Source organism: Microchirus variegatus, assembly GCF_963457635.1.
Source record: "Microchirus variegatus genome assembly, chromosome: 18".
Lineage (NCBI taxonomy): Eukaryota > Metazoa > Chordata > Actinopteri > Pleuronectiformes > Soleidae > Microchirus > Microchirus variegatus.
The window spans coordinates 10,700,454-10,726,253 of record NC_139819.1 but is presented as its reverse complement, the minus strand read 5'-3'; the positions used below and the strand labels follow the sequence as shown (position 1 = coordinate 10,726,253).

General features: G+C 42.5%; 3 protein-coding genes across 3 annotated transcripts; all 3 read right to left on the bottom strand.

Annotated features, from left to right (window-relative positions):
• Positions 1-8,966: 8,966 nt before the first annotated feature.
• On the bottom strand, positions 8,967-10,568 carry gadd45ga (growth arrest and DNA-damage-inducible, gamma a). The gene is made up of 4 exons (XM_083905397.1): positions 10,439-10,568; positions 10,225-10,326; positions 9,898-10,108; positions 8,967-9,750 (listed from the first exon to the last, which is right to left on the bottom strand). The coding sequence occupies exons 1-4, from the start codon at positions 10,489-10,491 to the stop codon at positions 9,637-9,639; spliced, it is 480 nt and encodes a 159-aa protein (XP_083761523.1). The 5' UTR covers positions 10,492-10,568; the 3' UTR covers positions 8,967-9,636.
• Positions 10,569-13,469: 2,901 nt separating this feature from the next.
• creb3l3l (cAMP responsive element binding protein 3-like 3 like) lies at positions 13,470-19,496 on the bottom strand. Its single transcript, XM_083905286.1, has 10 exons — positions 19,431-19,496; positions 17,504-17,635; positions 17,001-17,388; positions 16,745-16,860; positions 16,416-16,508; positions 16,166-16,272; positions 15,546-15,614; positions 15,369-15,453; positions 15,174-15,267; positions 13,470-15,069 (listed from the first exon to the last, which is right to left on the bottom strand). Exons 2-10 carry the CDS (start codon positions 17,633-17,635, stop codon positions 14,657-14,659), a joined length of 1,497 nt encoding a protein of 498 aa, XP_083761412.1. The 5' UTR covers positions 19,431-19,496; the 3' UTR covers positions 13,470-14,656.
• A 1,461-nt stretch (positions 19,497-20,957) lies between these two features.
• nim1ka (NIM1 serine/threonine protein kinase a) lies at positions 20,958-25,481 on the bottom strand (the record flags this gene model as incomplete). The annotated part of the gene is made up of 5 exons (XM_083904455.1): positions 20,958-21,716; positions 22,714-22,860; positions 22,938-23,059; positions 24,935-25,047; positions 25,171-25,481. 5 exons carry the CDS (start codon positions 25,479-25,481, stop codon positions 20,958-20,960), a joined length of 1,452 nt encoding a protein of 483 aa, XP_083760581.1.
• Positions 25,482-25,800: the final 319 nt, after the last annotated feature.

The following is a 25,800-nucleotide window of genomic DNA, read 5'->3' as shown; positions in this document are numbered from 1 at the left end:
AACCGGGATTAATAGAGATAACAAAGAAAGCCTGTTTAAAGAAAATCACACTGTACTCTGTGCTCTCTATGCACCATTATGATGCAGCTGCATCCTGTGTGACAGATAACACATTGCTCCTACTGTATGTGAGCTGCAGCACGCACGCAAACGCATTTAAACAAAGACCGCATTCACAAATGCTTTGTAAACCTAACACTTCTTTAAACATCATTTGTGCTGTTAAGCAATCACAAAAACGAACATAAAAAACAATACGCATCTATTCTGTTCCCTCTATAAGTACTCAGGTGTCAAAGTTCCTGTACGCGTGTTTGTTTGCTCGCCGCGACAAATTAAGTATTAACTGGAATTCGACCGTGATCCCGATAAAGGAAACTAAAACAGGTGCCAGAAGCGGCAATCAACCTTTGTCATAACAATAACAGCTGTAAAAAAGGAAAACACACACACTTGTGCATGTGCAGAGGCATCAAAAACACACACACATGCCAGATACTTGACAGGTGCTCATGCACAAACATAAACAACCCTCTCTATGGCCCCTGGTCAATAAATGAAAATGATGAAAATATGTCCTGACAAAAAGAAGTGCAACCTTAAAACACTTCTTTGTGAGATTAGAGTGTCATCTTTTAATTGGCATAGCAGCATGTGTTTGTTTGACTCGAGTATTATGGCCCTGTGTGTGTGTGTGTGTGTGTTCTCTGTTTTTCCTTCCTTGAGTGAGCTGATTAAAAAAATCTCCCTCCTGTCAACACACACACACACACACCGCCAGATAAAAAAAAGCTCTGTTTTATTAATTCACCACCGCCTCTAGCGCACATGTCATAATCCCCGCTCTCCCATTGGCTGCTTCGCGAGCCCTGTTTCCAAAGCAACACTGGAATGCTTTGCGTGGCTCGGCCCCTTTCAGGAAGGAGCCGCATGTAAACAAACCCGGCATGTGCTGTACTGTGTACTCTGTCTGACTCTGCTGTAAACAGTGTGACTCTCAGCGCAGTGCCCGATTGGCTAACCCTCTAAGATTACATGATGTTTTGTCACCTCCTAAGACTGCATATTTATCACATGGACGTGTTATTTATAGAGCGCGGTGACATCTGTTTAATCGCCGTCTGTATTTATGCAGCTCTTCCAGAAAAATCCAGATGTGTTTCAGCGACTCTGATCTGAAATTCCTATGTATACTACTGTTCAAAAGTTTGGGGTCACTTAGAAATATCCTTGTTTTTTAAGGAAAAGTTTTTTTTTTCAATGAATATAACATTAAATGAATCAGAAATACACTCTATATTATTCTAACTGCAAACGTCTGATTTTTAATGGAATATGTTCATAGGTGTATAGAGGCCCATTTCCAGTGTTCTAATGGTACATTGTTTGCTAATCCCGTTAGAAGGCTATTGGATGATTAGAAAACCCTTAAAAATTCTTGTGCAATTATGTTAACACAGCTGAAAACTCATCAAAATCATTATTTCTAATCTTGTCGATGTCTTGACTACATTTTCTAACTCGTTGATGAAACACAGTGTGACTTTTAATGGAAAACACAACAGAAATTGTATAGGTGACCCCAAACTTTTGAACGGTAGTGTCAGTCGGTGAGAATGAGTATGTTGCTTGCAAATCAACAACAGTCCCACGTCACTGTGATAAGCAGGTGCATGGTGTACAAGAGTATAGGGGTCAGTGCCCTGTCCTCCCCTAGTCACAGTTTTCCGCTCCCCTTGTCTTTTTACGGGAAGTCCAGAGCCTTTTGTGTTTGTTTACTTCTGTGCCGCAAATAACGCAATGTGGCCTTTTCCTCTGCAGGCCACCACCTAAAGGTAACCGAAGTTCAGGAGATTTAGCAATCTGAGTGAAAACAGGTCAGGGCATAGCAAGCTCTATATGAGTGAAAACATAAGGTGGGAGGGGTTGGGGACATAAGAGCAAATAAAAACATCCACAACTGTAACCAAAACACCACACACTGGGACACCTATATTGGGCAAGAACTCCAGAGAACCAATCAGATTCCTGTTACCAACAGCAACAACTCGTGTTTATGCCTGCCTCCTGCTAATCCTGCACTGTGATTGGCTGCTACAAAAGCATTAGAGCACCCCCCCCCCTCCTCCTCCCTTTCTCCTCTGCCATCCCTACAGATTAAATAACACCGGCAAAAACAAAAAGAGCTTGTTTTTGTTTCTCCATCAATAACAAAGCACCACCACTACATAAACATGTGTCTTGATTGGATGTATAGTACAGAGACCGGGGGGTTTATGATTGCATGGAGAAATTCAGATGTGCAGGAATGTGAGGAGGAGGTGGGGATGTACTGCACCGCTGTTGCCATGCAGCCTCACATGTGTTACTAGGGTAAGTATGGTATGTTGCACCAGGAGAAAAAAAAATCAAGTGCAAGCAAGAGTGGCAATTGCATCACTCCCTTGAAAAGTCCTTGGAAAAACAGCCCTCTCCCTTTTTACACCCTGTTCAAAATTCTAATTGCACTTCCCCATCGTCCTCTGGGAGGAATTTCAATTTGAAACGCTGCACGTGCACATACTACAGCGTGTATACTTTAAAGCGTTCTATCGTGCATGAAAGAAGATTTAAAACTGCTTTCGAGCTTGGTGTTTTTGTGAAATATTCTTTAAAAAAATAAGAAACGCACGCATGATGTGTTTCATTGTTCCTGTTTGCTGCTGGCAGTGAAAACAAACAGCGCGAACATGCAGCCAGCTGCTGTTTGTTTTGATCCGCCTGCGAGTGTTCAGAGGCTGACGTTGGGGGGTAGCGGTACCGCTAGATAAGATATGTTGCAACGGACACGGTCAGCCGTTCCCGATCTGACGCTGTTATGCAATCGTTGTTCAAGGATCATGTTTTCAAACTTCTGAGAGAAGCTGCACACGGGTGAAGGGATCCTGAAAACATGTTGTTGTCATTTTAATATCAAATATTCCATCACATGGTTTTCTCGTCATGTGCATCGCATGTGTTTGTGTATGTACACACTGACTGGGCATTTCTAAACTTCCACACTCACACACACACAGGATCATCAAGTCAACTTGTTTGTGCATGAGCAAGAGCCTGCTGTGACGACCTGATGCATCATCACTGCCCGTAAAAACCTTGACCTGTAGTCAAATGACGCCACAGCACAAGCAAACAAGGCCATTTCCTTTACTTCTCTTATCTGCACAAATGTTTCCTTCAGTTTCTGTCCTCTCCTGACGACTCGCTCTGCCCAGAGAGACGTCTAATTAGCATGTGCACTGTCAAACTGAATACCCTGCGTCTCTGTCTGGCTCCACCCTTGTTAGCCCTTCTCTCCTAGGAAGAGTCATCGTTTCACAAAAACGCCTCCTTGAAGTGAGAACATGAGGTTTGTTACGTGTTTCAGACATGCACAAAGTCCTTATTCAACAAAAATAGTCAGCGTCAGTCTCACAAGTTTGGAACGTTAGATCGCTATTTAAACCACCAGCACCACTCAAGCGGTCGTACACATCAGCATAATGGAATTTGGAATGCAGATCATCCGTGCCATGTCTGTTTTCCGTTTCTATCTACCCTTGAACCAACCCAGGCACGCTGTCTCGCCTCTCCATATGCATTCCAGAGAGCCTATCGTCTGATGTGCAATTAACTTGCAGCTTCCACACATTTTAGTTGCATATCTGTGTGTGTCTGTCTCTCTGTGTCTTCTCCTCCTTTCTCCTCCTTCAGGGTGTCGCCTGCTGCTTTACTTCACATACTGTACGTGAGGGAGGTCCCTGGAATGTCTTCCAGCCCATGTGCTTCTGGACGGATAAGTTCAACTATGCCAGTAATGCACGAGCGCGGCCAAGGTTTCAGGGCTGCTCCCCATATTTGGCAAATCACTTAGCGTTGCCGCACCCCAGCCAGAAAAACCAGCCACGGAAAAGCCGGGAAATATGCACAGAATGCAGACACAGAGAGTGGATATGTGTGACTAAGAAATAACGTGCAATTCTTTTCATTCACTGCATGCCATCTTATTAAGCCAACACATTTACAGGCATCGTTGTGTTTTCAGTTTTCCTTTCCTCTTTTGCTCTTTGCTTTTCCAGAACAATCTTTACACTTATGTATAGCAACAAACCCAAAGTCTCATTTGATCAATGCATTTTGGCATCATATGTCTGTTTCTTAGACTTTTATTTACACAGCTTAAAGTGTTTTGAAGTATTTCTGGTAACGCACTCCATGTTTATTCCAACTACGGTGTTCTCGTCATGTGTAGTGCCACGAGCTGGGATCGAATTAGAAAATCTGGACAAGGTTCATGCAATCTAAGTTTAGCTAATGAGCTTTACAGAAGGCCACTGCTATCACTGCTCATAAAATATTTATAATAAACCTGGTGACCAGAGCTTCAGGATAACAAAAAGGTCGGCAAGGGCACAAACATCCTCCCATCGTGTTGTGGTAGCATTATAGACGTTGCACTCGAGTCAACTCTGACACTGAACAAACATCCTGATGAAATCCTAAGGCAAGTTTTTACAATTTGAAAACAAGTATCTGAATGTTCTGTCTCTGCTCAGACTATATTTAGCACTAATGTGCCATTGGTTTGAGCATTTAGACACAAACATGCAATTAATGGCAGTTTGTGTCATGACCTCATCTACAATGAAGAGGGAAAAGTGGTGCTCTTGAAATTTAGGTCAGGTGTGTGTGTGCATGCGAGTGCAGTGGCTCGCTTTCACCTTGTTTCACACACAGCTGTTTGATTATAGGCTCTGAGGAAACTGAGAAAACCCCGCCGTCATCGCTTCTGAACTGAGAGGTTTGCGTCACATGATCTCATCCCTCGTTGTGGTCATCCCAGGTGCCCAGGTGTGAATGTACCGAGCGTGTGTCTGTGTGTTTATGTGTACACATGGAGCTTTTCTACAGCAACCTCATCTTAACCCTAACCACAGAGCTCACCGCTCATGTCAGGTCACATTGACAGACTCTTCACAAACAGCCAGCATCTCTCTCTCACAGTCTGTGTGAATATGGTGTTGTCCTGGATTCACCCAGGCCTCCACAGTGATAAGAAACTCCCTGCACATGAAATGTAAGAACATTTTGAAGAGGCACATTGTGCTGCCTCACAGCAGTGAGCTCACTGTGAGGTGAGCAACAGAAACAGCAGAAGCAGTTAGGGTGCAGCTCATTCCTCATGTGTGAGTGACACATACTTAGATTAGAGACACCCAACACCAGCCATCCATCTATCTCTCCATCTATCTATACTGCCTGCCACAGCCAGCTGGGCCATGAGCTCATTGTACCAATCTGGCCACGCGAGAGACACAGAGAGGGAGAGGGAGAGAGGCTCAGAACTGGGTGGGGTGAGAGGAGAAGGGAGGCTGCCTGCCAGCTCATCGTGTAATCTCATCTTACTGTGGTTACTGTAAGTGAGATGGAGAAGGGAATGGGAAGAAGGGACCACAGTTCCCCATGAAAGTAAAGGCTCTGGAAAAGGGCGGATTACTCCACCAAAGTCACTCTGAAGCATTTAGCATTTACAGTTGAACCACAAGTCTGGGAATCTTTGGACATCCTGATTTAGAAACACATACTGTAACAGTTCACTCGGGTTAAAATGGTCAAACAGAGAGCTGCACATCGTATTATAAGACCATTCCAGGAATCTTTCTCTGAGCAGTCAGTGAGGCTTACAGTATCTGCAGTATCATTGCCATATGCATGTGGGTATAAGTCCCTGTGAGTCCTATAACTGTCCATCAGAGATCCTTTTGAAAACTTCAGGAACAGATGCAGAGTTTTCAGATTTACAGTCAAATGTGCATCGAGTGAAAATCCGCCTGAGTAGAGCAGACAAATGCTGAGAATACTGCACAGTCCCGCTCTACACCTTACTCATCTGTAAAGGTTTCAACTTTTTTGACATATACAATACAGGAAAACAAGCTCTCTCTTGCCGGGAGTCAGATGAGACGATTGATGGCCTACCACTCTCATATCTGCCCTAAGCCAATACCTTTCCTGGCTTCACTACAAGTGCAAGTCAACTCTGCAGTCTCCAGGAAATGTCTGTGTCCAGCCAAGAAGCATTGCCCCACAGTAGCCCAAACCAAAACAGAAAACATGCGGAACCACAACTTGTTTATTTCCATTTGCTTCTAGCAATTAAACAGACAACACAGTGTGTGAATTTGTGAATATTTACAGGTGATTTTAGGTTCAAAGTATTGCCTTGGAAAGCACCAGGCTTGCTCTTTCCTCTTGTTCCCAATCCTAATGCTAAACTACGCTACAGGCTTCAGATTCTGCATTCCCTCTACAAATGTTACTTTTCAGTTCAATCACACTTAAGATCCACACGGTTATTTTTTTCTGGAATGTGTCTCACATGCAGTAAGGTTAAAGCTGCAGTGCGTAACTTTTATTGATTTTTTTTGTTGTTGTTGTGGATGTTAATATTCTGCCTCTGTTTGGTATTTGAGAACAGAAATGTTTACATGCACAGTTTAACGTGGATTTTGCTGTGGCTCTGTATGTTTCGTACTTTCTGTTAATCGTGATACAAATTACATCGAGCATGGCTCTTGTGGTTGCTGTGTTGCCCGAAGAAAGACGCTGCCGCAGTTTATACGTCGTCCTCCTCCACTCTGACTCCAGTCCGACTCCAGTCCGACTCCAGTCTGACTAAGCATATATATGCAGGACTAATGGGACTATGACTTGCATTAGCCAGGTTATGTCTGATTAAGACTAGCTCCACTAGCAAGTAGACTAATGTGTTCACATGACATTAATAAAACCAAATAATTGCCTTAGTCTGACTAAAATCAAACTTTTTAAATGCATGTGAACACACTGACTATCTGACCCCATTATGGGTGCATTTGTGTGTATGCACCTGCAGGCAGAAGCTGTCAGGCGCAGGAAGCATTGATCCCATCAAACTTTTTGAGCAGTATAATTTACCTCTGAATCCTTTGTGAAGCTGTCTTGCTTTGCTAGCACGGTGATACTGTTGCCTCCATCTCCCTGTGACATAAAACGAATCACTTCCTGGATCCAAACACTGCAACACAACAGAGAAACAAAGAGAGAGTCATGTGGAGCTGACAGGCACAATCGGCACTGTGTGAACCCATTTTGACGATGGTTTGGATGTAACAGGCGTTTGTTCACATTTGAAAGTGACGCTAATGCTTTAAACTCTACAAGAAAACATTCAGGTGTAAGTTATTGCTTGATGTTTAACATCTTTCTGTGTCACGGTTGAAAACACAAACAGTCAGAGCACATGTGACTGCTCTCGCTCCCTCCCTGCTTCAATCTATCGTAGCACTAGATCTCTGGCTCAGACCGTTTGCAGACAGTCGGGCTGTCTCGACAGTCTGTACTCTTGCCTCAGGCTTTGGCACCACAGTCAACATGGGGAGAAGTTTTTTAAGTTCATGCAGTATCAGCAGAGGCAGCAACAACAAGTACTTGCCACTTGCCGGAGTATTTTGTTGTTGTCATTGTTCTGTGCTAGCCCACATACACTTTTAACCATAGGATAAAACAAGGATTTTTATTGTTTTTAGTCTTACAGAAGAATTCTATCATACATATTTGAGATATCAGATCAGGTGTATGAAGAAACAAGGTTATGAAAACACAGAGAGGAATGTGAACTGCCACAAAAACCATCAAAGTAGCTCACGCCCTAAGTAGGTCAAGAAATTAATCTGAAGTATTACTGTCGAGTAAGTCAACATTTATATTCTTGAAAAAACTTACTTGGGGATTAAATGTTCACTCTAAATTTGGTCACTTTTTGAAACGTGCAACATTAAACTGTTTTCAGTCATGAGGCTGCACTGTGAGAGCTGGGCTGGGAATTTCACAAGTGATTTTCACTACATTTCATATTCTTGTCATATGACTGCAAGTACAGGTTTTAGTGCCCATGTAAAGTCCCTTTGTTGCAACTCCACTACTTGAGTAAAGCTTCCTCTCTTCTTAGAACACCAAGAACTTATCTGACATCAGTTTCAGTGAAGAGGGACTGCCCTCTGTGCTTGTGTGTGTGTGTGTTAGGGTGAGGAAAAGAGCAATTGTACATATACAGGTGTCTTTGTACATGTGTGCATACACGCAGGCTATAACCAGCAGTGGGCTGAAAAGGAAGAGGACTTCCACTGAAGTCTGAAGTCTTTGTTGGGGGCCGGCCTTTACTGTCAGTGTCGTCTGAGGCCGACCACAGCACACACACGCTTCCCCTCACACCTGCAACTGTTAAGCCGAACTGACCCTTATTCCTCTGCAGCTCAGCACCAAGTCCTGTCTTTTCTTCAATTACGTATCTTCCACGCGTCTTTGCACTAAAGTTTAACCTCCGTGTTACATACGTACAGTTGAGCAAAAGTGGGTTATTAACGTCGCGCAGGCCTCTTCCTTTCCACTTGGCTGCACAAAACTATATCTAAACACACTGACACACAGACCCCCTCTAACCCCAGCTGCCAGCCAGTGAACAGAAAACAAAAGAAAGCCCTTTTCCTGCAGCCCTCCCCCTGCCTCGGCCTCAATTCTGGCTACAGTGATTGTGCAAGCTGGTGCATAAAGCAGCTGGTCTAGTGGAATAAGATCAGTGCCTGGAAATGGCACATGTCACAAGCATCATGTGGTGCAACTGTCTTACTCTCTCTTTCTCCATTTAGTCTCTTTCTAAGATCGTTAACTTGTCTCATCTATTCTTTCCATGCATTTGCCACCCACACTCTTCTCTTTCCTTCTCCTCTGGCACGGTGGAGAATTCGTGCATCACTTCCTGGTAATTCTACGTCTGTGTAATAACTTCCCACGCTCTGTTGCTTTGTGGCTAACTTTAGATTTGCTGACTGCCAACGGCCTGTGAAGCTTAAAACAAAAGGAGGGGGGAAGAAGAAGAAGAAAAAACATCTGACAAGTAAGAATGCATTTGAATCCAAAGGTTTATTTGCAAATCAATAAAAAATACAATTCATATTGCATTGTTCGGTCTTGCATGTGTGAAAGCAACAATAGTCCACGTTAACGTGTCACATACAGACACAGCTGACGTCAGGATTTGCAAGCAAAGCGTCTGCTTTTTTCCCAAGAACATCCTGATAGCTGTCCAAGTCCATTTAGACTTCTTTTTTTTTTCTTCAAATACCATCTTCAGAAGCAGCCCGTTCCCTCTCTCTTTCTGGTGAGATTCATGCAGGCTCCACACTTTCAGAAGTCCTTATTTCTCTGATCTCTTCTCCAGTTGCCTGTCATTATAGAGGCATGTCCATCAGTCACCTTTTATCTTTACCAGCATAATCCAACTCCTCTGGTCATCAAGCTCTCTGTCCACTCCACCATGTGCACCTGGTTCACAGTTGGCCTCTCAACTTGAACCCCCTTCCTTGTGGGTAATCCAGAACCAATGTGCTGACCCAGACTGAACTGCAAGGGGTGCACTCTTGCAGGGAGGGGGGGTGAGGTGGTGGATGGGTTTACAACCACAGCTTCTTCATCCCCCCGAAAAAGTCAGGCAGGAAAAGGCTCAACGCCCCGACAGAAGCTCAGCTCCTTGACTTTCTATTCATCATCTTCATGTGAAGCATTAAGTTGGATGTGACTTCAGCGCTCTGGGAGAGTGATGGCAGGCACCCAGTCATACACACTGCGGCTCTCCTCGCAGAACAGACTCAGTTTATCCAGAGCAGGGTCTTTCCACGGGTTTGCACTGGGGCTCTGATGTTGGGCGAAAAAGAAAGGATAAGACATTCAATGATCTGACAGTCAGACACAGATATTACTGGCAAGCAGGAGGAGACTCAGACAGAGCAGTGATGCATGCATGATTCACTGGCTGAGTGGGTGCTCAGCCACGGAACGTACCGTGACAAGAATGCAGTGTGCGTCTTTGGGCTCGCCGCTCTCGTCGGCGCCCACGAGGTCCGCGAGGCGCCCGATGTCATTGACGCGCACCACGTTGATGTCGTTGTCGAAGCAGAACGCCTGGATGAGGGTGAAGTGGATCTGAAGAGCGATGTCACACTCGTACTCCTCATCCGTGGCGAGGACGCAGAATGCCACGCTGTCTGGATCACTGAGGAGGAAAAAAAAAAGCACTGTGGTCAACATATGATTCTTCTATCGTTAACTGTATTTTTTTTTTTAAATGCTGAATTTATTAATGTATGTATTATTTCATATAATACTCACACATTCATGACTTTAGCAGATTCATAAACTCCCACTGTCAAGTAATCTTGCTTCTTTGCGGCGATCAGCAGCTCCTCCAGTGCTGCGCCCGCACTTTGCACCCTTCACAAGAGGAAAAAAAAACACACATCAGAAACTGTGCACATTCCGGATACAACTGTTACAATAAAGCGACACGGAAATCCAGTTATGTTTGCCATCGAACAGCGCTTACCTGTCAGTGTTCTCCATCGTTTTCATTTGTCCGTTAATCTCCTCCAGAGTCATAGTTATAATCCAAGCGCAATCGGGTTCTCCTCGCGGGCAGTGTGGATACGAAGTGTGTGTGTGTGTTGTTGTCGGTGTAGTCTCCAGCGTTATTCTGAGCTCTGAAACAGGCTGTGGGTGTTTTTATAGCAGCGCGGCGTTGTTTCTCGGCAAAGGGCGGTGTTTTCCTGCTCGTGTCTCATACCATTGGCTCAGAGCAGCCGGGGCGAGGAAAAACAAAAGTCCCGGCTTGCTGTGCTGCTGATCTTGTTGACAACCCCACGTGGGGGCAAGATTGCAATATTTCAAGAAATCCTCTCTCCCTCCTCCACCTCCTTCACACACCACCACCACACACTCACCCACTGCCGAGTCCTTGCCTTGTCAACATCATCACAATGTACAAAAACTAAATGTCACTGTAATTATTAACACAGCAAAGCTAGAACACACTGTTACAGAGGAATTTTGCTCCGTGTTTAGTTTTAAATAAAGTTTTTTGAAATATGCAACACTGTTATCTGGCTTCATTATGTTCTAAAACAATGGGAGATAATTGAAACAATGCGACAAAAAATGGAATTAAAGTCACTTTAAAAATACATTATTATTATTATTAATAATAATAACAAATATCTATAAATGGTCAGATTATGTTGTGACTGACAGGTAACACCTCTTTCATAAGACAAGTGCGCTGCAGTGATGCCAGGGTCCTGCAGCCTTGTGAGTTTCGCCAGTTATGCAAGTGTTAAAGCACCAATAACCGTTTTCACATGACACTTATGAAACCCGAGGGAATATGGGAGACCATTGCATGCATTTCAGTGGCAAAACTGAATATGATATACAGATGACTGGAGGGAGGGGGAGAGAGAGAATCAGATGAAGAGGCTGAAGCTGTGAAATCAGTTGCCAAGTTCTCTCTGTCCCTGTCCCCGCATGGTAAAGTCTGGAAAGATCGTTTAGTGTCTGGATTTCCCCCGCAGCTTTAGGGGGGGGGAATTACTGCTGTGATATTTGCAGACTGTTCCCTGTGTGGTGGTGGAGGAGATGCACCTGCGCACACCTGCATGCATCCTTCCTACCGGTTAGCTAACGTGTGCGTACATGTCACAGAAGACCTAGCTGCCTCACAAGCTAGTTCTGACCCAGAATATTCGACGTGTGTCGCGGGGGGGGGTGGGACTGGCGGGAGTGGCCACTTAAAGCACAGCTTGTCTCCGCGGCACACGACACCTTTGTTTTGTGTTGTGTTATTCTTTACTTAGTCCACTGAAAAGGAGGCGTAATTGCCAGTTTTGTCTCGACGCGCGTCGTTAGAGGAGGAGGAGGAGGAGGGAGGAAAACAAAGGCGACTTTGTGTCCCCGACAATACGAACGTCCTCCACCTGCCCCCTCGTCTTTTCATGAGACGTGTATGAGTGACCCCACTCCATTCAGAAGCCCCTCGGCAGATGCCGGCGCGACACCCGAGACCCCCCCACCCAGAAAAACGCCACGTGCCGCTGTCTAGTATTCTTATCTGGTCATTTTTATCTTATCTGTGTTTTTACACACCAGTCTTACCTAAACTTGAAAATGAGGCCTAGTTAGCACAACAGCAGCAGCAGTAGCCACTTCCGCCAGGTCACAGTAGGAACGGCGCACGTGTAAACAATCAAATTAATGACGGCTGAGTTCCATTTAGCTTCACGCTGATTCACTCGTTGCGCGGACCCGACTTAATTTGACCTGAGTCATCAGCTAATGTGATCAGTCACACCTGTGTTTGCTCCCTGTCTCCTTGTATAAGCCATGATTCGTGTAAGTGTAATTACACATTATAAAACATCCTAATCGGACATGTTTGATGCACTTGAGACACACAAATTGATTTGAGTTCAGGTTAAATAACTGTAATATTGTTTTTCCCTGAAAGGTGGTTTTCTGGTAATGAGTCAAATAACAACAAACCCACTCTTGACATTTTGTTGTTAACCACCAGTTGACCTTTACCCTCACCTCAAACAACTTCACTGACACACAATTGACTGTCACTGTCTGAAACTTGGACTTACTCTGCCACCTGGTGGCCATGGAGCGAGCGACCTTTCTCCCACTACTACGACTAGCCCGAACATGTTGGAAAAGCTCATGACTCATGGTGAGTCACCAAACAGTCCCTGTATTATGTTATTTCCCCACAGCGGAGGCTACTTATATGGTCAGGGGAGATAGTGTGTGTCAGCCATGGAGCAGCTAAAAAAACATCCAATCAAAAACAAAAATTAGTGATAGTAGTTGTTTACATTCTTCTTTAATAAGCCTACTGTATTATCCATTCCACACTAATACATTTTATGCACATTTTGACATGATATTGCCTTATTTATATACATATTTTTTAACCTAACACACTGTCTTGATACACTATATACATACACTGTGTCAATATGGTGGTTAGGTTAAATTATTATGTGTGTGGAAGCTTCTCTATCTTTATATCTTTTGCAGTAGTACAGTCATCAGATGGTCTAAGGGGATTGGGGAAAATCCCCAACTGGCTGTAAACAGCCCATGGACGCTTTAATTAGAACCAAATCTCCCTGCATGAATAAAAACTGTGATAGGTAGCTGTAAATGTTCAAGGCTGTAACCACTTATTTGCATGTGCAAATGGCACTATTGAAGAAAAAAAATGAACTTATTATTAGCGGACACTTGAATCTAATGCAGTATGTAAATCCCGAAAGCCCCTTTGCAGGTGTTCCCTTTTGTAACATCCAAAATAGAGTTGGGTTGAAAAAGGACCGACTAATTTTCATAATCTATTAATCTGCCGATTGGAGTTTCCCAAACCTCAAAATGATGTTCTCAGATGTCATGTTTTGTCCTCAAAGCAAAAAATGGTTTCAGTTTTGATTTCTTTGTCAAGTGGATCAATGAAACCAGAAAATACTGTTTATTCTGATATAAAAAAGTTTATTATTATTATCATCATCATAGATGTCCAGACATGTTTCATACATAAAGAGATCAATTGTACAGAAAAGCTACAGTCATTTAAGCTTATTTACATTCTTGGACAAATGTCAAATGTCAGTGCAACTGTTCAACATGAGCCACATTTAAAATCTTACCGACTCTTGATTATACCAAAAAAAAACAAAAAAAAAAAACAGTTCCAATAACATTTAAATTTCATTAAAGACAGTAACGTAATACACAAAAAAACAAAAATGCCTCACTGACAGAACAGGTCATCACATTTTTGAGTACATTTTTACTGCAACACAGTTTACAGAGCAACTATATCGAACTCCTTATTCTGTGCACACAGACGATAAGCTCCATCAGATTTGATCATAAAAGTAAAGACTCAAATGTGATTTCGAGGGTAGACCAGGATCAACTAATGATTCTAAATTCAAAAAGGTACAGTGTCTCGCTCTCTATTTTAAAAGACACGTTTTCTTGCTTTGCTGTACATAAACGTAGAAACGGAAACAATGAGGAAAAAAAAAAGGTGCATGGATACCCTTGTTACAAGGGAAATGCTAACAAACTTCAAAAGTCTTCTAAAATGGCCAAATGTCCTGCAATGGCTTAAGCATCGTGGTGATTGACAGCTTGGATCAAGCTTATCGAGCAGCCTGTCTTCTGCAATGCAATGAATGTTGCAAATGTGCAAATTTCTATAGCGTACTTACTTTTACCGCAATTTACCAAGAGCGAGTCGTGATTAAGAAGCGTATATTATGATCTGATGGTCAAAGGAAGCTCGCCCTTGAATAATGTCATGACATTCTCTTTGATTACACTACTGCTGGGTTGTGGTGGTGCCAACAAGTTGGACAAAATTTGAGTCTTTACTGCTAATAATGTCGGACCAATCAGTGCCACCAGTGTAGCACATGACCTCCAGCAACACAGGCATGCATATTATCTCTGCATTGTCCTTTTCATTAGGTAGTTTACACTGCTGGAGTGTCTTTCTCTTCTTTTTGCCCATTAGTTCAAGGAAAACAGAACAAAGTGCAAATAAAGTAACAGTAGTACATCAGAGGGGAAAAGTTGGGGCAGTTTGATCTGAGGTCATATATATTTACAGGTATGTTCCCTTCATCCTTATGTCAGTTTATATTCCCAAAATATCACGACTATGGACCCCCCTCTAGTGGATATGATGATAAATATCACCTTACTACATCTCATCAGAATGGTGCTGAGGTAATATGACAGAGGGAGGGTTCCGGTCTATCCAGTTATCCTTGGACCCCGAGACGTCATATGCCACAGCAGAAGCAGCCACAACTGGGTCAAGGGATCCTTCCTGTGAAATCCCTAAACCACCAGCTGGACCCGGCTTCATCTCTGCAGCCTGAGCAGGACTGGCGAAGTCTGCCGAAGAGTTGCTGTTGACGCCTGTTTCCGAGTCGGTTTGCTCCACTCTCTGGTAGTCAGGGGTGTGATTTTTCTGACTTATCTGAGTAAATATGGCTTTAACATTCTCCACCTCTGCTTGGGGGCCAAATGTAAAATCATCTTCTTCGGGCTCCATGTAGGACATGGCATACGTGCTGTCTTGTGGCAGTGAGCGCAAGGTCCGTGAGATGACTGCAATAATGAAGAAATAGCAAGTTGAAAATCTTCCTCTGGTAATCATATCGTTAAGTCTGCTACTACATACTTAAATGAATGTTCTGTGCATCATGACTTACTCGAGGTGGGTGTGTACATTTCCTTTTGTTCTGCTTTTCTCCCAAAAGGATTGACTGATGGAAAGATGATGAGGCAGAAAGAGAGCAGGAACACCTGAAGGGGAAACGCGAGAAAAAGTGAGGAATACTGCAGCATTTGATATTTAACAAACCATCAAGTGAAAAGATCAACATTAATACTGTGCACCAACTTACCATAACACAAGTGCTGGTGGTGCTGACCTTCATCGTCGACATCTTCACCATCGACTGTAGTTTCTTCAGCTGCTCTATCAAGGATCTGTAAGAGGAAAAACATCTACTTTAAAAGAGCTCAGCAGATGCAAAGTTTAAAAAATTACAAATACAGATGGAATCACACTGAGTTCTTACATGTTCTGTTTATGAAGCAATTGGACTTTCTTCTGTAATTCCAGGTTGTGTGCAGTGCAGATGGCAACCCTGTGGTAAACGGACATTAATAAAGACATTTATTAATTATCTGTATACAAACATACACTGAATATTTGTCCAACCGCAAAAGCTGAACTATAAAAATCAAAAGACACAATAAATCACTCGTTTCATAACTGGGGAGTGCACGCCCTCTAGGGGGGAAAAGGGGGCATTACAGGCAGCACAGTGAGGCATAAAAATGTCTTAAGCTTGTGAAAGGAGTGGCAGGCAGGGTTTTTTGTAATTATGTCCGGTTGTGTAGACATAAAAAAAAAAAAGAATTAATCCCTTACTGAGACTCAAATTGCTGACTTTTCCCCCAGTTACAATATCTAAACAAAGAGCCACAACTGTCTGACTGACCAGTAAAATCCTTTCAAGGTGTCATCTATGTAGGACCATGAATTAATCTGAATGCTGAAATAAAAAGAATATGAAGTGGATGTTGAGGAAACCCTGTGTTAAAATATGATTTTAAAAACACACCTCTATGCACAGTGATTAATAAATAAGTAAGGACGGAGATGTTGGATACATGTGTGGTGCTTTCATCTCACCTGTTCTCCAGTCCGTCGACATACACCTTCTTCTTCTTGCGGCTTTCCTGAGCAGACTGCTTGTTGCGGATCTTTCTCCTGATCCTCTTCAAGGACCGCTCCTCTGCCTGTAACACAGAGGCAAAAGGTTTCAGCCACAGTGTTGACATTATAACACAGTAAGTCCATAGAGCATTTATTTCATGCTTATGACAATACCACTGGCATCGCATCAGTTGAAGAAAATGTATACGGTGTGTGTATCAATTACCTTTGTGAGAGGCATGTGTGTGGGGATGGTGACTCCCTCTTTATTCAGAAGCCGCTTCTCCTCCTCACTGAGCACAATCTCTTTGAACTGAAACTGAAGGAAGGGGGAAAAAAACAGGATGAGATCACAATCACAGTGTACAATTCACTGACTCTGGAAATGGATGCAGAGTTTGAAAAACAAGGCAGAGGAAAATCCTTCACAAGAGTAGCAGTTAGTCAGCAGGGGGCGACCCCCCTGGTTCCAAAAAAAGTATGTTGGACTAAATCATATAACACCTTTTTGAGTATTCAATACGATAATTAAAGCAGTGAAAGACAAAAACTGACCTGGTCTGTTTTGTTGGTCAACGTGGAAACCTCGGTCAAGTCGTCTATGGCCAAAGTGCAGGGGAGCTCACTGGTGATGTCGTCGTCCTCCTCCATTTCCTCACTCACCAGGTCGTCTGCCACAAGGAAAACACACAAGAGTTCTGTTGAAGTTCCTCCTTTTGTTACTGCATCTCCCATACACTTTAAACAAATCCCTCTCATCTGAAGGGATATGAGTTAAAGTAAGCTAAATGATTTCTTGGATTGCACATACCCAGATCAATGAAGACATCGGTGTCTGGCCTCTCTGCCCTCACACTCTGCAGGACATCCATGTCTGTCCCTCCACCCTGCAGCAAAGAGTAGCTGTGATCTGCCTGAACTGTCAAGGCCTCCAGACTCTCTGTGTGGAGCTCTTCAGGGGCCGGTGCAGGGACCGAGTGCACAGGACTGGACTGTGAGTAACTGGGGCTGGGCACAACATCACTATCACTGCTGTGAGGACTTCCCAGAACATTGTTGTTTCCAACCCCAGTGCTGCTGTCATCAGAAATGCCACTGTCACTGCCCAAGGGAGAATGAGAGGGACAGATGGTCCTCAAATTGTCGTCCTCTTCTAACAAGCTTGACAGAAAGTCTTCAGTATCCATACCGGTGAGCATCTGGGAGACAAAAAACAATATTTAACTCTTCACTGGTATGTAGAGTTTATCTACTGTTATCGACAACTAGCTTTGTCCTGTGTTTATTTATTATTTAGTGTGCATGAAGTCTTACATCTTGTTCAGACAGCCAAGATTCGATGAGCCCGCTCCCATCAGGAAAGAAGGGCTCGGTAGATCCGTCGTGAAACAGCATCCCCAAAAGATCTGTTCCATCCATGTCTGGAAGATCCTCAGTCATCGACATCTGTCAAAACACAGGAGCATTGAGATGACGTCATCATTCAATTTCTGTGGTTCTTTATCATAGAGGTAGGTGATCAGCATCATGATTTCTTTGTTATATGGAGCAAAGAAATGAAAAAAATATTCACTTTTTTTTTTATATATATATTTTTTTTGGGCCTTTTTGCCTTTAATGATAGTATAGTGGAGAGAGACAGGAAACGGGTCTACTACAGCCTCAGCATATGGGGCAGGTGCTCTACCAACTGAGCCACCGCTGCCCCAAAATATTCACATTTAAGAAGCTGAAACAACCAGAAATATTGTTTTAAGCATGAAAAAAGCTTCAAAATAGATCAATCAAGTAATTGTTTCAGCTCTAGTAGACGGTGTTATTCAATAAATGCTTGATGAGTTAATGAGAATTTACTAAACTGATCAATATGATCAGATCAATGGTAAAAGATAGCTGGCCAAAAACAGAACTAAACAATCGATCTCTAATTTATTCTCCCTCTTATAGGCTGCATTACACACAAGCAGCATAATTAATCAGATAGCTGGTGTTTATTTGGCACAAATAGTTGCTGATGAATTTTGAGTGGATCTGGGGTAGGGTTGAGAGATTGACAACTTCATTGAAACAAAAAACTTAATTTGTACACAAAATTTGATTTAGTGGGAAAAAAATATATTTAATTCAATTTCACTGGAGAAAGCTACTCTGATGTGTAAAAGTGTTCTCAAATTAAGTCTTTGTAGAAATTAAATAAGTGTGTGGGCTTGACTTCCTTTTAAAAATAATGCAATAATTAGCAAATTGGATTTTTTGGAGTTTATGAATGAGAATCGTTTCATGCCAAAATCCAAACATGTAAGAATTATTCACTTCTAATCATTGCAGTAGAGTACAACAGTTAGCATGTTGACAAATGTATAATATTTGTAATTTGTAATATATATGTAATATAATATAAAAACTCGAATTAAATTAATTATATTGCAAATCGTGTTGACAGTACACTTACTGTGTAAACGTCGTAAAAAGACCAAAAATTACTAATTTGATTGAGTCAAATGTTATATAAACGCTGGTATAATAATGTTCAGTTTTGCCTGACTCTAGTGTCCAATCTCTCTGGATGCTGTTGTGTAATATATGTGTAATACATACGTTATGATATTTGTTTAAACCGTGGTCACATAACTTTAAAAAGGACCTTATTAACTACGATGAGTGACACTTCCGCATCCACGTACACCAAAGTGCCATGTAAACACACGCGTTGCATCACCACCACGCTGACATCATCTTAGAGTGGGCCACGCCCCCACGTCTTTGTCACGAGATCCGACTGCAGCATCAAATGTCAAAACAAATAAAAGATGCTAACCGTATGATAATTAGGGAAACGACACTTTGTTGGCTGAATTTCATAACAGCTGTGAAACAAAAATGCTGCTCGAATGCAGCGTGCCTTCATTGTCTTGTCCATGCAGCATGGCCACACTCGGGAAAGAAGCACACAAACGAAATGACCCAGTTCTGCCGCTTGCTAGCTGCTGACACAAGCAGTGTGGCTTCTCATTCGCTTCGTTGTTAAAATTTATTATTCAACATGAGAAGAAGGTTCAGTTACACCATTTTACTCCACCCCCCCCAAAAAAAGAACAAGGAAGCGTCTTTAAGGCCAACACCACCGAAGAGCCGTATAATCTTAATAATCTTATCAGTAGCTGCTTTTAAAGCGAGTGTGGTAATTTACACTCGTTGAAAAACAGCAAATGCAGCTAAATGTCGACGTTAATGTCCTTACCGTGATGTAATGGGGGATTAAATACCATTCGCGTGAGTGCGTCCCGGGTGTCTAATGGTGTCTCTGTTCAGCGGTGGTTTGGCGTACACACAGCCGTACACAGCGCTTCCTCTGAAACCACCTTCCAACAAGGCAGAAATTGCGTCATAAGGCGAAGGCGGATATGAGCGCGTCGACTTCCGGAACGAGGCTTCTGGGGAGTGTAGTTCAGCGTTCATACGCTCGACTGCCAAGACTGGAAGTGTATTGACATGTATGAAGTGAATTTAGCTTTAGAAACATCAAATAACATTGGAATTATGTTCCAAAATTACACACACATTAATTGGAGTACATTTTGTTGACAAAAATAATACATTTTGCACAACAAGACGTTGTTTTAGAATAACTTTCAGTCAAAATCAGCGGCTTATCTCCTCCATTTCAGTACAAGAGTGATCCTATAATCACATGTATCTAAACTAATAATGTTTAGAGGGGGCAGAAAATACAACTATGTTGGCTAAGACACGTTTAAGCTAGTCCGTCTTTATGTCTTTGTGCAGCATAACTCTCAATAAAATGGAGTTTGATGACATTTTGATTTTGGCCATGAGATCTCCCTACTCAAACATCATTGTTGTAGTGTATTTATAGTTATATGCATATATATGCAATGCATTAACAGTATGTGCATATGATTTGTTGGCCTTTAAATATATGGTGTTTGCATGTGTGTGTGTTCGAAAAAAGAGGGGGGGGGGCATTCATTTTCATTTCAATTTATTTTACTGAACACATACAACATGGCATCAGATTATTCAAATAATTTAAAAATAGTGAGTCAAAATTAAAGGTGAACGTGCCTCATGACTGACTTATATGTTATGTTATGGTTGGTGCACGTTGGTATTTGTAGCTTTGTGTCATGTCATGGCTTTTTCAGGCCACAGGGGAAAGAAATTGAAAATAATCAAATCAAATCAAGAGTACAATGAAACAAGTCTGTCTGATACCATTATAGAAAATTAAGGCCTCGCAGAAAAGTGCATTTAAAAAAAAAAAAAAAAAACAGATTTCATGTGCTGTCTGCATGCTTCACCCCTTCATCACCTTAGCATTATGTTGATATCTAAATCTCACCCTTAAGATTTAGGCGACATTGGGATTATTGGTGTTGCAACACGAAGCACAGAATATAAGTGGATGAGAACTACCTGGCCTGCATGACTCAAATAAAAATATGTATGCCATCAAATCCTAAATATTACATTTCATAACATTTACAAATCTCAAGCGGGATACCTCGCTGTCCCTGTCAAAAATAATCATGATTTACTGGTAGCGATATTCTCACAGAGACTAATTTGACTTGCTAAATGAGACACTTAAGTAAGAAATCCCAGATTTCAGGAGCAGGATAGCATTGTATACGGTAATTACGATTTCCTGTTCAATGCTGGCCTGTAAAGCACTTGTTATTTCTAATGCGATCCATGCAGCCTCATCGAAGACTTAAGCGTCAGTTCGTTTCCAGAGTGAAGCCTATCATAGAATCAAACAGAGTTTCGACGTGTGCCGTAAACTGCGGTACACTTTTAGTCGTTCCTTTTTACTCGGTGGAGTTGCTGCGACCACCTTGGTGACTGCAGACACAGTCTCAACAGCCCGTCTCTTGTGGACACGGTGGAGCAGGATCCTAAAGACCCCGGTGATGGAGCTCCTGCAGTCTTTCCCCTGGTTGTTGAGGATGTGCTCCGAGGTGATTCCTAGCGTCTCCAGTGCTGCCTTCACCTCCTTCTCTTCCGCGTCGAGTTCAGGAGCGTCGCTCTCTGCAAGGTAGGATGGGTCAAGTTTAAAAGGCTCCATCGCCCGTGGGAAGTCCACAGTGAGCAGCCATTCGCAGCCCATCATCTGCTCCACTGTGCAGCGGTCGGTGGGTATAGGTTGAAGGATTCCCCTGATCAGCCTCTGGCATGCGTCTGGCACCCAGGAAGGCAGAATGTAGGCCCCCTCCAGGATGCACCGCTTCAGTTTGGCCACAGTGTCCGCCCTGAACGGCATGGTGCCCGTCACCATAAAGAACAGCATCACGCCCAAAGCCCAGATGTCGACAAAGGTGCCGACGTAATGCTCGTCCCGAAAGAGCTCAGGCGCAGCGTACGGCGGCGAGCCGCAGAACGTGTTGAGCGTCTCGTCGCGGCGGCTCAACGTGCTGAACCCAAAGTCTCCCACTTTGACACAAGAGCTGCTGGTGTAGAAGACATTCTCTGCCTTCAGGTCACGGTGGATGATGTTGCTTTCATGCTGTGGAAGGAAGAAAAAAAATGTGTTGAACCTTCATTAATCCACAGAAACATTTTATCTGATTCATGTCATGGTTTAATGAGTTAGATTTGAATCCAAGTGGACAGCTAATCAGATTAACTTTTCATCTTTAATCATTATAAAAAAAATTATATTTGGCCTATATTTGGCCCCTACATGTTTGTTAAACATCTCTAAGTATTAATAACACAATGTAATTGCCATGTCAGTGGGCTTTCTGACCCAACAGATATTAATATTTTACTAACTGAAGCATGAGCTTGGCCTAATCTAATTCAAGATTATTTATTGTCGTTCCATCACACATTAAAAAAACGAGGTAGGAACAAAATGTCATAAAAAAATAAAAATAAAATAAAATAAAATAAAATAAAATAAAATAAAATAAAATAAAATAAAATAAAATAAAATAAAATTCTGAAGGGTGCTGTATGGCTATGTGTGATGAAAGAATATAATTAAAATTTCGAATTAGCGAACTCAATTTAAATGACAACTAAATTTAAATAACAGAATATATTAAAAAAAAGAAAGTCTAACAAAGCAAATAACTAAACCCTTGTGACTTTATGGCATGGCGGTAATTGAGGTAATCTAACCTAGACTAGTCTAATTCACAACAGCTCTGTTATGCTTCCATCAAAATGTCCATCACATGTAAACTTTCTAGGGATTATTTAATTAATTAATTCCATCTTCATGCTTTGACAGCCCAGGTGGAGCTTAAAAAAGGGGGAGGAGTCTGGTACAATGAGCCTTTCGCCGATTAGATTAAGATTAAGAGTGATGAAAGAGTGGATTAAAAAACTTGAATGCAGTAACTGGTGTTTAAGATTTGCACCTGGATCAGTAAATAATAGTACTACTATTTCACTTTAAGAGAGTAATTAATATATGTTGCTCTTTGCATTCAGGTTGGTGTTTGTTTCAGAACATTTCAATAAAAAACAAACAAAAAAAGCCCACATGTCCTGACCATGTGTTGGACAGCAGAGAGGATCTGAGCAAAGACAATCTTGCCATCGGCATCAGGAAGTTTCCCTTCAGTTGTGATTTTGGTGTAAAGCTCCCCTCCTCCAGCATACTCCATCACCAAGTGCAACCGCGTTAATGTCTCCACCACCTACAACGATGGAGAGAAGACGTGCGCTAGTTATATCGATCATCGTAAATCGTACGTGTGTATGACACGAGTCAAACCTCATAGAGGCGTATGATGTTGGGATGGTGTAGTTTCTCCATGCTAGAAATCTCTCTGGACAGCAGCTTCTGGGTCTTTTGATCCAGCTTGGTTTTGTCCAGGATCTTTATGGCCACCTTATCTGGTGACAGAGCAGCCAACGGTCAGTGATGCATGAAACTAAATATCAGAGGGAGTTGAACATTCTAAGCACACTCTTAGAAATAAAAGTGCTAAGTAGAACCATATAAGGTTCTTCGACTTGTCCTCATAGGAGAACCCTTTTTGGCTCCAGGTAGAACCTTTTTATAACCAAGAACCCTTTAAAACCTTTTATTCAGGAAAGGGGTTTCAAAGGGTTGTCTGGAACCATTAGTGTTACCAAGACCCCTCGAAAAAACCCTTTCTTCGGGAAAGCAGAAGCAAATGGTTCCAGGTAGAACCTCAGCCCTTGAAAGCTATGGAACCCTTATTTTTAAGAGTGTACAGAAAAAATTACATGTTTTTTTTTAACCAACATTAAGCTTTATTATGTAAAAGAAAGTCAAAACATTATAAATGCAACTATCTCGTTGCGTGTTACACTGCGTATCACCACTGAAATTTTTCTTATTTTCTAATAACTATATATTTAAGATACCACAACAATATTATAAAGCTAGAGGATATAAAAACATAAAGCCTAGTTTCATCAGCAAACACAACATTTCTTGTGATGTGACCAGACATGATGCTCTGCTCCAGATAACATATATGATGGAGGACTGTCATCATCATACATCAGGACTGAGCAGATATGTACAGAATAAAAATTCTAATAATGCCAAGAGATAGTAATGCGTGCAAGATTTAAGACCGTTTAAGACTGTCTGAAGCACAAATTAAGCAAGGAAACAACATCCCAATATCCCATCGTGGTTCGCTGCCAATAATGATATGAGCCATAAGCTCATTTAAGACCCCTCGTGGCGCCAGGACGAGTCAAGATTTGTACCAAACGCATATTCATCAGCTTAGTGCTGCTGGCTAACATGAGGCCACACAACAATCAGTTGCCAACAATTTCAAAATGAACCACTAGGGTGACAGGTACAGCACGGAAATGATGGACTATTGCAGGGTTTCTCACTCCTGGTCCTGGGGAGCCACTGTCCTGCATGTTTTTGATGTTTCCCTGCTCAAACACACCTGAAACCCTGGGCGTTTGTATTATGTACAATAATGTAATGCGATGTAATATCACACGGTGCAGAGAAACCTGAAAAACAAGTTTAATTTTAAAGGGAAATGAATGCAACCAACTATTATTGCAGGGGATCGAAAAAGGACTTGACAGACAGCGTGTCAGATTCAAGCCGATGACTTGACGAGATTCGTTTAAATGATTCATCGGGATAAAATAGATCTCAGGTAACTAAATACAGAAAAGTTCTTAAGGGGCAAAACGGCGTTGAGATATCTAATTGTGCGTCAGTATACATTATTCAGGCTGGTACGAGGCTTCCTTTCAGCTGTGACATAGCCTTCAATGAGCATTTAAAATGCATCGGAGCTCATATTGTGTGTTTTTTTTTGGGGCTAAACTGTAGCACTTATATTACACGTGTACAGAAAAGTGCATATTGCACTAAAACATAGAACGTGTACGTGCATACACACACACACACACACACAATTTCCTTTTTCCTCTCCGAGCTTTGATGAGGCATGCAGCAATTTCAGCCGTCGCTAAGGAAACTGGAGATCTCTAATCAATCCATCTGTTCAAGGACAGCAGACATTTTGTCTCTCTGTGGCTGAATCAGCCCCCCGGTCAGGAGTGCATCACCTTGTTAGTAAATTGCTGCTTAAGAACACACTGTGTTAAGTGTCGCAGACGACTGATGGAAAGAGCCCATCAGCTGAATTATCACTTGTGTAAATCTAAGAAACAAAAAGGGAAAAAGAGCCAGAGCAAAAGCATTTTTAAAAATTATTTAAGGTGGATGTATTAATGTATTAAGACGCGGTGTCCCACCTTTGGTGAGGGCATGAATTCCCAGCTTTACATGGGAGAAATTTCCACAGCCGATCTCTCCGCGAATTTTGTAGAAACCGATTCTCCTCCCCACTGTCATCTCACGCACAACCCTGTGTTCAGAGTAACAATAACATTAGAGGACAGGTGCTACACTAAATACTCTCTATGGTATAATAGAGTTAAACCACTAGGGACAGAATTTGTGACTCCTGTTTTATCTCTCGTTCCTTTACCTGTCATCCTGGCACATGTCGAGGTTCAACCTCTCCAGTGGCGTAAGGCGGCGGACGGCGGCTCCCTCGTCGTCCGTGTTGATGTCCGAACTGTCCTGGCGGCTCCAACGGACGTACCTCTGGCCACCTGTGACCGCAGCCGTGCCTCCCAGGGAACCTCCGACAGACTCTCCGTTTGACTCCCCGGTCTCAGCCCCAGAGACTGAGCCGCCCCCAGCGGTGGCTGCCGTGCCCGAGCCCCTAGATCCTGCCGTCCCAGCCCCAGCTTCAGTTCCTTCTGGGCTGCTCTCAGTGGGGCAAACTGCAGTCATCCTGCAAGGGTCACCGAGGGTGGAGAGGACTTAGGTCATGGCTGGGAGTGGTGCATTACTGGAGGAACAAAAAGAAAAGTGAGAATTTGTTGGCCACATTCCGTAAGGTATAAGGTCCCTGGTGAACACGCAGAAAAAGAGGTACAGTGCATTTTATATTAATATATAAAATTAAGCTAATTAAATACAATGCACAAACTAAAGGCAGAGTATAACCTAGACAGGCCTAAGCTCTAATCTCCAATGTGCATATTTTTGGACTATGAAAGGAACCCACGCTGACACAGAAAGGAGACGCTAACTCCACACAGAAAGGCCC